The sequence below is a fragment of the Carcharhinus amblyrhynchos genome, chromosome 8 (assembly GCF_965287045.1).
Source record: "Carcharhinus amblyrhynchos chromosome 8, sCarAmb.v2.hapA, whole genome shotgun sequence".
NCBI lineage: Eukaryota > Metazoa > Chordata > Chondrichthyes > Carcharhiniformes > Carcharhinidae > Carcharhinus > Carcharhinus amblyrhynchos.
Window position 1 is genome coordinate 125,637,031 of NC_137331.1, and position 12,121 is coordinate 125,649,151.

General features: G+C 44.5%; 1 protein-coding gene across 2 annotated transcripts in view; it reads right to left on the reverse strand.

The window, feature by feature from the left end:
• Positions 1-12,121, reverse strand: part of abcf2a (ATP-binding cassette, sub-family F (GCN20), member 2a) — a 49,341-nt gene that overhangs the window by 4,879 nt on the left and 32,341 nt on the right. For both annotated transcript variants that reach the window (XM_080194782.1, XM_080194781.1), the window contains exons 11-13: positions 10,924-11,034; positions 3,952-4,014; positions 667-795 (exon numbers count right to left, since the gene is read on the reverse strand). In XM_080194782.1, the coding sequence (XP_080050908.1) occupies positions 667-795; positions 3,952-4,014; positions 10,924-11,034 (303 nt within the window). The remainder of the gene's footprint in view (positions 1-666; positions 796-3,951; positions 4,015-10,923; positions 11,035-12,121) is intronic.

Consider the following 12,121-nt stretch of genomic DNA (forward strand, 5'->3'; position numbering starts at 1 on the left):
TTGCAAGAAAGGATGTCCCGAAGCATGGTACATTGGGGAGACCATGCAGACGCTACGACAACGGATGAATGAACATCGCTCGACAGTCACCAGGCAAGACTGTTCCCTTCCTGTTGGCGAACACTTCAGTGGTCACGGGCATTCAGCCTCTGACCTTCGGGTAAGCATTCTCCAAGGCGGCCTTCACAACACACGACAGCGCAGAGTCGCTGAACGGAGACTGATAGCCAAGTTCCGCACACATGAGGACGGTCTCAACAGGGATCTTGGGTTCATGTCGCACTATCTGTAACCCCCGTGACTTGCCTGGGTTTGCAAAACCTCACTGTACTGTCTGGAGACAATACACATCTCTTTAAACTGTGATCAGTGCTCCTTCCACTCACATTATCAGCCACTTCAGGTCTTGAACAGCAGGTTAGGTGTAAGGATTCGCATTCTAATCAGTAATCTCTAAACTGTCTGTGCTTTATATGCTCTGTCTGAGGCCAGAACTCTCCATTCACCTGACGAAGGGACTAACCCCGAAAGCTTGTGAGTATATTATCAAATAAATAGGTTGGACTAAAACCTGGTGTTGTCAGACTGTTTACTGTGTTTACGCCAGTCCAACGCCGGCATACCCACATCATGACTACTATAAACAGCGGCACTCAGAGTACCTACCTGCTGTTTCCCCGAAAGCCCATAGCGCCCAATAATCTTCCGCATTTCCTCCTTCTCCTTAATTTCTGGATAACATTTCATCATATACTCCAGTGGGGACAGGTCCAGGTCTAACTGATCTTGCAAGTGCTGAGATAGGAAGAGGGGGAGACAGAGTGTGTTACAACATTTCAGAAAATAAAAGGTTCTAAAAAGGGGATCTCTGGGGTCACTTCCCCACTCCAGATTCCTGAGGGCTAGCTGGACCAGCGATCACGTTTCAACATTAGTTGGTAATCTACCTGTAAGAGAACCCTTGGGGATGAGTCACTATAATATGGCAGAATTCTTCTGTCAAGCTGGATAATGATATAATTGATTCTGAGACCAGGGTCCTGAATCTCAATAAAGGGAACTGTGATGATATGAAGCATGAATTGGCCATGATGGACTGGGAAACATTACTGAAAGCAAAGACTGTGGATAGGCAATGGCCGGCATTTAAAGAACAAACAGGTGAGCTTCAGAAGTTGAAAGGGAATTGTAGTCAAACCACAGTTTACAAGGGAAGTTAGAGATAGTATCAGATTCAAGGAAAAGCAACAGTCCTGAGGATTGGGAGCAGTTTAAAATTCAGTAAAGGAGGGTTAAAAAAAGGAAAAGAGTCTGAAAGCAAACTAGCAGTGAACATAAAAACTGACTAAAGGTTTCTATAGACAGGTACATGGGTAAGATGGGTACAGAGGGATATGGGCCAAACACGGGCCACTGGGACTAACTTAATGGCTAAAAAAGGGTGGCATGGACAAGTTGGGCCGAAGGGCATGTTTCCATGCTGTAAATCTCTATGACTCTATGAAAAGAGAAAAACATTGACAAAAATGAATGTAAAGTTTATTTGTTTATTAATGCAAAAAAAGCTTATGTTAACAATGCAAGTTACTATGAAAATCCCCCAGTTGCCACACTCCGGCGCCTGTTCGGGTACGCTGTGGAAGAATTTAGCATGGTCAAATTTTTTTGGCCGTGCTAAAACATCCTTTTGATAAGGTGCCTCATAAAAGGTTGCTACAGAAGGTTAGTGGGCACGGAGTTGAGGGTAAGGTGTTAGTGTGGATAGAGGATTGGCTGTCTAATAGGAAGCAGAGAGTTGGTATCAATGGGTGCTATTCTGATTGGCGGTTGGTGACTAGTGGAGTGCCACAGGGATCGGTGCTGGGGCCTCAACTATTTACCATTTATATAGATGATCTGGAGGAGGGGCCTGAGTGTAGGGTGACGAAATTTGCTGATGACATGAAGATGAGTGGAAAAGCAAATTGCGTGGAGGGTGTGGAAAGTCTGCAGACAGACCTGGATAGGCTAAGCGAGTGGGCAAGGACCTGGCAGATGGAGTATAATGTTAGCAAGTGTGAGGTTATCCACTTTGGCAGAAATAATAGTAGGAGGGATTATTATTTAAAAGGCGAAAAGCTGCAGCATGCTACAGTGCAGAGGGAGCTGGGGATCCTTGTGCACGAGTCACAAAAACCCAGTCTGCAGGTGCAGCAGGTGATCAAGAAGGCAAATGGAATGTTGGCCTTTATAGCGAGGGGGATAGAATATAAAAGTAGGGAGATCTTGCTGCAACTGTACAGGGTACTGGTGAGGCCACAGCTGGAGTACCATGTGCAATTTTGGTCGCCGCACTTGCGCAAGGATATTTTGGCCTTGGAGGGAGTGCAGAGGAGGTTCACTAGGCTGATACTGGAGATGAGGGGGTTGGACTATGAAGAAAGACTAAATAGACTGGGTCTGTATTCATTGGAGTTTAGAAGGATGAGGGGGGGATCTTATAGAGACATATAAGATAATGAAGGGAATGGATAGGGTAGAGGTAGAGAGATTCTTCCCGCTCAGAAAGGATAGCAGGACTAGAGTACACAGCCACAAGAGAAGGGAGAGGGACAGTTTAGATCAGAGTTGAGAAGGAACTTCTTCACTTAAAGGATGGTGAATCTCTGGAATTCTCTGCCCATTGAAGTGGTGGAGGCTACCTCGCTAAATATATTTAAGTCATGGGTAGATAGGTTTTTGATAGACAGGGGAATTAAGGGTTATGGGGAGAAAGCGGGAAAGTGGAACTGATCCACTTCAGATCAGCCATGATCTTATTGAATGGTGGGGCAGGCTTGAAGGGCTAGATGGCCTACTCCTGCTTCTATTTCTCATGTTCTTATGGCCAATGCACTCTAACCAGCATGTCTTTTGGACTGTGGGAGGAAACTGGAGAACCCTGAGGAAACCCACACAGACACAGGGAGAACAGAGACCCAGCTCCGCAGTGACCCAAGCCAGAATTAAACCTGAGTCCCTGGCCTTGTGAAGCAGCAGTGCTAAGTAACCACTGTGGCCCCTTACAATCAGAAGTGGGAGAATTCATAATGGAAAGTAAAGAAATGACCAGGAAATTAAATTTGTACTTTGTCAGAAAGGAAGACATGAACAATACACCAGAAGTTCAGAATGAAACAAGTTTTAAGAACATAACATAAGAAATAGGAGGAGTAGGCCATCCAGCCCCTCGAGCCTGCCCCGCCATTCAATGAGATCATGGCTGATCTGTCGTAGCTCAGTTCCACATTCCCGCCCTCTCCCCATAACCCTTAATCCCCTTGCCTATCAAAAACCTATCAACCCGTGTCTTAAAAATATTGAGTGAGGCAGCCTCCACCACTTCAACAGGCAGAGAATTCCAGAGATTCACCACCCTTTGAGTGAAGAAGTTCCTCCTCAACTCTGTTCTAAACCGCCCCCCCTTTATCTTGAGGCTGTGCCCTTTTGGTGAGGAACTAAAGGAAATCGGCATTAGTAGAGAAATAATTTTGGGGAAATTGATGAAGATGCATAAATCTCCAGCTCCTGATAATCTTCATCCCAGGATACTTAAGGAAGGGGCCCTGGAAATAGTAGATCCATTGGTGGTTATTTTCCAAAATTCTTTCCTATCTTTTGGCTAAACTCTTAAAAACTTGACTTTTACACAAGGATGAGATAAATATTGGAGGCAGTCATTGGGAACAGTAGCCAACCCCTCAATCCCACAAGATCATCGCTCAGCTGAGAAAAGACACACGTGGTGCAGAACTCCAATTCTCTTCAGCCTCCCCATGAAGTCAAGCCCGTTACACCAGTCCTTGCGATAGGAGGGTGATGGCAGCATGTAATATCCAAGCATGCTGTCTCTCCCCCACCAAACTGACCAGCTCTACTGTCAGACAGAGGGAACAAGAGGCAGAGGGAAAAAGATGGGAAAATTAAGGTTACCTGATGGTATCGTCCAATCTTGACATGAGAGTGTTTGCGAATCATTCCATCACAAGGCAAAAGCTACACAAAATGACAAGAAATAAGGCAAACAAAAATGGTTAGTACAGGATCAAGACTGCGAGACCAGGATCTCTGCAAATCTAAAATGTTACATGCAGCAGATGGCGAAATTTGACTTCAATAGAAATCTGGAATTCAGTCTAATGACAATCATAAAAACCTAACTGAGTCGTTAAGGTCCTTTAAAGAGGGACAGCGGTCATCCTTACTTGGTCTGGTCTATGTGTGATTCCACAGCCACAGCAATGTGGTTGAACTGCCCTCTGAAATGGCCAAGCAAGCCACTTAGTTGCATCAAACTACTACAAAGCCAATAAAAACAAAACCAGACAGCCTAACCAGCATCTACCTAGGCAGTGGAAATGAATGGCAAACCTAGCCCTTCGATCCTACAGAGTCCTTGCAAACCTCTGGGAGCTTGTGCCAAAACTTTGCCTCACTCCTGTACTCTGTCCTGTCATTGTTTGATAGAGAATCTGATGAACTGGTGCAACGACAATAATCTCTCCCTCAATGTTAACAAAATGAAGCAGATTGTCATCAACTTCAGGAAGCATAGTGGAGAACATGCCCGTCTACATCAATCAGGATGAAGTAAAAATAATCGACAACTTCAAGTTTCTAGGTGTCCAGATCAGCAACAACCAGACTTTTGATTTGCTTTTATTTATTATCGTCATATGTATTAACATAGTGAAAAGTATTGTTTCTTGCACGCTGTACAGACAAAGCAGATCATTCATAGAGAAGGAGTGTGCAGAATGTAGTGTTACACTCAGAGCTAGGGTGCAGAGAAAAACCAACTTAATGCAAGGTAGATCTATTAAAAAATTTGATGGCAGCGGGGAAGAAGCTGTTGAGTCCTCAGACTTTTGTACCTTTCTCCCAATGGAAAAAGGTGGAAGAGAGAATGTCTGGGGTGTGTGGGGTCCTTAATTATGCTGGCTGCTTTGCGTCGGCAGCAGGAAGTGTAGACAGATGCATGGGAGGCTGGTTTGCATGATGGATTGGGCTACATTCACAACCCTTTGTAGTTTCTTGCAATCTTGGGCAGAGCAGGAGCCCATACCAAGCTGTGATACAATCAGAAAGAATGCTTTCTATGGTGTATCTGTAAAAGTTGGAAAGAGTCGTAGCTAACAAGCCAAATTTCCTTCTGAGAAAGTAGAGGCATTGGTGGGCTTCCTTAACAATAATGTTGGCATGGGGGGGACCAGGACAGGTTGTAGGTGATCTGGACATCAAAAAACTTGAAGCTTTCGACCCTTTCTACTTCGTCCCCATTGATGTAGACAGGGGCATGTTTGCCTTTATGCTTCCTAAAGTCGATGACAATCTCCATTTTGTTGTCATTGAGGGAGGGGTTATTGTCATTGCTCCAATTCACCAGATTCTCTCCTCCTTGTACTTTGTCTCGTCATTGTTTGAGATCCAACCCATTAGAGTGGTATCGCCAGCAAACTTGAAAATCGAGTTGGACGGGAATTTGGCCACACACAATCATAGTAGTATAAGGCATATAGAACGGGGCTGAGAACACAGCCTTATGGAGCATCAGTGTTGAGGATGATCATGAAGATGAATGGACCTACTTCGCATTAAGTTGATCTTTCTCCACATCCTAGCTACGACTGTCACATCATATCTGCACCCTCCCCTTTCCTTCCCTATGAAGGTTTTTTTTGTATAGCGTGCTAGAAACAATACTTCTCACTGTTTACTAATACATGTGACAATAATAAAATCAAAATCAACTGGGAGAGCTGTCTCATAAACTAGTCAAGCAACAGCTTGACAGATTTATGGAGTCAAACCTTACAGGTAATTACCCAGACACCAGGATCACCATATTTCAGTATGTCCTATCCCACCACAGAACCATAGAAAGGTTACGGTGCAGAAAGAGGCCATTTAGCCCATTGTGTCTGCATTGGGCAAAAGAGGAAAGCAACTCATTCATTTTAATCCCATTTTTCAGGATCTATGCCATTGCCTTGCAGGTTACAGCTCTTCACATACAGATCCAGGTATCTTTTAAATCAGTTAAGCATTTCAGCCTCAAACACCAATTTAGGTAGTGAATTCCAGACATCTACCACCCTCTGTGTGAAAAGGTTTTCCCTCCTGTCCTCTCTAATCCTTCTACCAATCACCTTAAATCTATGCCCCTAGTACCTGACTTCTTGGCTAAGGGGAAGCAGGTCTTTCCTGTTGTCCTCTGTACTAGTCTATCCGATCTCTCCTCGTAGCTGCAATTTTCAAATTGGCAACACTCTTGTAAATCTCCTCTGGTGATCAGAACTGTACACAAAACTGCAGCTGTCACCTCACCAGTTTTTTTATACACTCCCATCATTAAATCCATGCTTTTGTATTTAAATCCTTGCCCAATAAAGGAAAACATTTTGTATACTTTCTTGTCCATTTGTCCTGCCATCTTCAAGGACTTGTGGACACTTATTCCAAGCTCTCTCATTTCCTTAATCCCTCTCAATAATCCTCCCAATTATTGAGAATTCCTTGTTTTATTTGCCCTCTCCAATACATTAACTCACTTTCTCAGATTAAATTCCATTTCCACTTCTCTGCCCACTCAACCAATCCATTCTGGAGCTGACAGCTATCTCCTTCAATACCAACCACATAGCCATCAAGATGGACCCTTCAAGGTAGTGGCAGTGGTACACAGTCAGGAGGCAGTCCTCAAACAGCTCAACATCAAATCTGGATCCCATGAAGTCTCATGACATCAGGTCAGAAATGAAGGAGGGAACCTGCCACTGATTATAATTACCACCACACCCCTCTCCCACCGCACTGATGAATCAGTTCTCCATGCTGAACACCACTTGGATGAAACACCGAGGGTGACAAGGACTCGATGTTTTCTGGGTAGAGGACTTCAAGTGTGGCTCGGTAACACCACCACAGACGGAGCTGGGTTCTAAAAGGATATCACTGCTAGACTGTGACTGCAGATGATGAGGGAACCAACAAGAGGGAAAACTCAACCTCGTCCTTACCAATCTGCTGGCTGCAGATACATCTGTCCATGGCAGTACTGGTAAGAGTGACCACCGCACAATCCTTGTGGAGACGAAGTCCCGCCTTCACATTGAGAATAACCTCCATCGTGCTGTGTGGCACTATCACCGTGCAAAATGGGACAGACTTCGAACCGATCTAGCAACTCAAGACTGGACATCCATATGGCGTCGTGGGCCAACAACAGCAGCACAATCTGCAACCTCATGGCCCGGCATATCCCCCATTCAACTATTACCATCAAACCAGGGGATCAACACTGGTTCAATGGAGAGTGCAAGATGCATGCCAGAAGCAGCACCAGACCTACCCAGAAATGAGGCGTCAACCTGGTGAAACTATATCGTCATGTGGCAATACAGCACAGTTGAATGAACACCGCCCAATCACCAGGCAAGACTCTTCCTGTTGGGGAACATTTCAACGGTCATGGGCATTTGGTCTCTGATCTTCAGGTAAGTGTTCTCCAAGGTGGCCATCACGACATACAACAGGGAAGAGTCACTGAGCAGAGACCAATAGCCAAGTTCTGCACACAAGGAAGGCCTCAATCGGGATCTTGGGTTCATGTCTCTATAACCCCCATGACGACTTGCCTGGGTTTGCAAAATCTCACTAACTGTCCTGTCTGGAGACAATACACATCTCTTTACCCTGTGCTTAACCCTCTCTCCACTCACACTGTCTGTACCTTTTAAGACTTGATTATCTGTAAAGACTCGCATTCCAACCATTATTTTGTAAATGAGTTTGTGTCTTTACATGCCCTGTTTATGAATAGGGCTCCCACTCACCTGACGAAGGGGCAGTGCTCCAAAAGCTGGTGGCTTTTGCTACCAAATAAACCTGTTGGACTTTAACCTGGTGTTGTGAGACTTCTTATGAAGCTATAACAAACAGCATAAGCTGCAAGTGATAGACAGAGCTAAACAATTCCACAACTAAACGATTAGATCCAAGATCTGCAGTCCTGCCACATCCAGCTGTGAATGGTGGTGGACAATTAAACAACTCACTGGAGGAGGAAGCTCCATAAATATTCCCATCCTCAATGATGGAGCAGCCCAGCACATCAGTGCGAAAGGTTGAAGCACTCGCAGTAATTGTCAGCCAGAAGTGCTGAGTGCATGATCAATAATCTCAGCCTCCTTCAGAGGTTTCCAGCATCACAAATGCAAGAATGAGATGTGACCTTTGAGATATACCAGATTTTTAGGGGGCTTGACAGGGTAGATGCTGAGAGATTGCTTTGCCTTGTGGGAGAGTCCGAGACCAGAGGGCATCATCTCAGAGTAAGGAGTCGTCCATTTAAGACGAGAGATGAGGAATGTCTTCTGAGAGTAGTGAATCTGTGAAAACCTTTACTGCAGAGGGCTGTAGAGATTGGGTCATTAAGTATGTTCAAGGCTGAGATAGATTTTTTTAATCAACAAGGGGATCAAATTTTATGGGGAAAAGTGGAGTTAAGAATTATCACGATCTCATTGAATGGCAGAGCAGTCTTGATGCGCCAAATGGCCTACTTCTGCTCAGTCTCCTAGGCCTTCAGCCAATTTGATTTACTCCACTTGATTAAGAAACAGCCAAAGGCCCTGGATATTGCAAAGTCTATTGGCCCTGAAATATTCCATTAATATTACTGAAGACTTATGCTGCAGATAAGCTGTTCCAGTATGGTTACAACACTGGCAATGTGGACAACTGCCCCAGGTATGTCCTATCTACAAAAGCAGGACAAACCCAACTCGCCCAATGGCAGCCCCATCAGTCTACTCTCAATCATCAGTAAAGTGAATGGAAGGAACAGGAGTTACACAGATACAATAGCATAGTGATGTGCTACTGGACTAGTAGAGATCTGGATCAATACGCTAGAAACAAATTCAAATCCCACTGTGGCTACATATGGGAATTGAAAAATTAAATGAATAAACTACAATAAAATGCTGCGTCATTAACCACAAAACTACAGGATTGTTGTAAAACCTAATCAGCTCAACAATGCTCATCAGGAAAGGAAATCTGTCGTCCTTACGTGGTCTGGCTTACAAGTGACTCCAGACCCACAGCAATGTGGCTGATTCTCTGGAATAGCCGAGGAAGCCACTTACCATGCCTTACTCAGGAGTGATTGGGATGGGTAATAAATGCTGGCTTTCCCAAAGACACCAACACCCAATGTTTAAAACAACAGGCCCGTCCCTAAAACAGTCTTTACTATGACAGAGCTTTAATTTGCAGTTCAGCAACACACGACTGACCTCAGCAGTCACAGGGTATCTCTAACATCCTTCTCATTCCTGAAAAAGCCCCAAAAGGGCTTCACTGCCAATAAAGTTAATTTATAAATACAGTCACCATTGTAATATCAGGAAATGCGACAGCCAATTTACAAACAGCAATTAACAAAACTACCCCTTAATGTGGCTTTTGCTGGTTTTAATGGAAATGGGGCTGCTGGCCAGGGCAGGAGAGAATACCTCTGCTTAAAAAAAAAGTGTTTTAAAACAGGTTCTTAGGATGGGAAAGGGGAAGAAACCACAAATAGACCAAGCCTACATTACCCAGTTTTGAGGTGATCTAACTGAAACACAGGCAATTAGAGATGGGAGCCAAATGCTAACCTTACCGCCACATCCCTGTGCCAGGTAGGAATAAAGAAAATATGTTGAAAGAGCCTGACAACGTTGATGTTGAGAGGCAGTTTCCCGAGCCGAAAGCAGGAGTCACTCACCCCAGATTAAAGGAGGAGGAGAACTCACTCAAGGAGGTTGTGTATGTTTCAGTTCTCGGCAACCACCACCCCTCTCCCCCAGCCTGCCTGCCCCGGGTACAGAATTCCAATCACAAGTACCATCATAGAGTCCCTACAGTGCAGAAGGAGGCCATTTGGCCCTTCTAGGCAGCACCAACTACAGTCCCAATCAGGTCCTATCACCCCTACCCCATGTATTTATTCTGCTAATCTCCCTGACAATAAGGGGCAATTTAGCAGGGCCAATCCACATAACTCACAAATCTTTGGGATTGTGGGAGAAAACCCACATAGACATGGGGAGAACATGCAAATTCCACACAGACAGTGATCCAAGCTGGTTCCCGGGCGCTGTGAGGCAGCAGTTCTAACCACTGTGCCACCATTCTGCCCAAACACCTATAACCCAAGGTGCAGCTAGATTTTGGGGTACTAAACATGGATACAACACAAAAGTAGGGATGAGATAGAAGATCAGCTGGGAGAGAGGTGCAGAGGAAGAGAGAGAACCTGAGTCACAGCCAAGGCAATCTATAATGAAGAGACAAGCTGATTAGCTCTGGGACAGTGAAAAAACATCTCCCACAGATCCTCATCAATTTTCAGTCAGGGCTCTATCCTACACCCAAAGTATTTCGGAATGACTGGATGAAAAAGAACAACGCTAATTCACGAATGTGACAGTGGCTTTCATCCTGACAGTCACAGTGATCCCAGTGGTTAATCTCTATCACTGAGTCTACAGCAGGTGCAGACATGTGGTGAGGAATGCCTCCATCAGTTGGGGAGAGATTTGAGAAAGACAGATCCAGAATCACCTGTTGTATTTTTGTAACTATTGGAGGTTGTGATTTTATGATTTGCACATGTAGGTTCAAAGTAACACACAACAGCTGCATTCAAACATATTTCCTGCTCAGAGTTCAAACTGAAATTAAAAGCAAGAGCCTCTGAAGTACCCTAATGACATAACCATCAAATCATTGCCATCAACTCTGAAAGCAATCGTGCAACCATTTAAATATATAACATCCATTCCTCCTAAATACCATCCACCCAGAATACATCACCTCTCCAATTGCTCTCATTTGTTTCCTAACAATACTTACATCCCCTGCTAGAAGTTTGAGTAATGTAGATTTTCCAGCTCCATTGGGCCCAACCAGGGCTACTCTGGTGTCTAAATCAATACCAAACTCCAGGTTTTTGTAAATCAATGGCTGAAAAAAAATTGTAAAGTCATTATTCATACTTCTGTCAAAATTCTAACTACATCCCTCACAATCCCTCCAACCTATGCTGCTGGAGCCATTATATCCCATCCTCAACAAAAAAAAAACAACCCAATTTCCATTGCCCTCTGCCCATGATAGCCAGACTGTCAACAGGACAGTGAGCAGTCAGCAAATCCACTCCAGTATAGGTCGTTAGTGAGATTGGGTCTGTGTGATCATTAGATATCAGGTGAAGAATTAAATACAAGGGCTGGTCGAGAACTCACCTTATGTTATAACCAGAGTCAGGTATCAAAGGTTTTACTGATACTCCACAGAGATAAACCTCCTTCCCCACCAATACATAAGGTTCACCATGGAAGCCTTCTGCAGAAATTGCAGATGTATGGGATTGAGGGTGATTTAGGAAATTGGATTAGGAATTGGCTGGCGGATAGGAGACAGAGGGTGGTGGTTGATGGTAAGTATTTGACATGGAGTTCAGTTACGAGTGGTGTGCCTCAGGGATCTGTTTTGGGGCCACTGCTGTTTGTAATTTTTATAAATGATCTGGATGAGGGTATAGCTGGGTGGATTAGTAAATTTGCTGATGACACCAAAGTCGGAGGTGTGGTTGATAGTGAGGAAGGGTGTCTTAGTCTACAGGGAGACTTGGACAAGTTGCAGAGCTGGGCCGAGAGGTGGAGGATGGAGTTTAATGCGAAAAAGTGAGGTAATTCACTTTGGCAGGAATAACAGATGTGTAGAGTATAGGGCTAACGGTAGGACTCTGAATAGTGTGGATGAACAGAGGGATCTAGGTGTATGTGTACATAGATCCCTGAAAGTTGGGAATCAAGTAGATAGGGTTGTTAGGAAGGCATACGGTGTCTTGGCGTTTATTGGTAGGGGGATTGAATTTAGGAGTCGCAGCGTCATGTTGCAACTGTACAAAACTCTGGTGCATCTGCACTTGGAATATTGTGTGCAGTTCTGGTCCCCACATTATAGGAAGGATGTGGAGGCTTTGGAGAGGGTGCAGAGGAGGTTTACCAGGATGTTGCCTGGTATGGAGGGGAGGTCCTATGAGGAG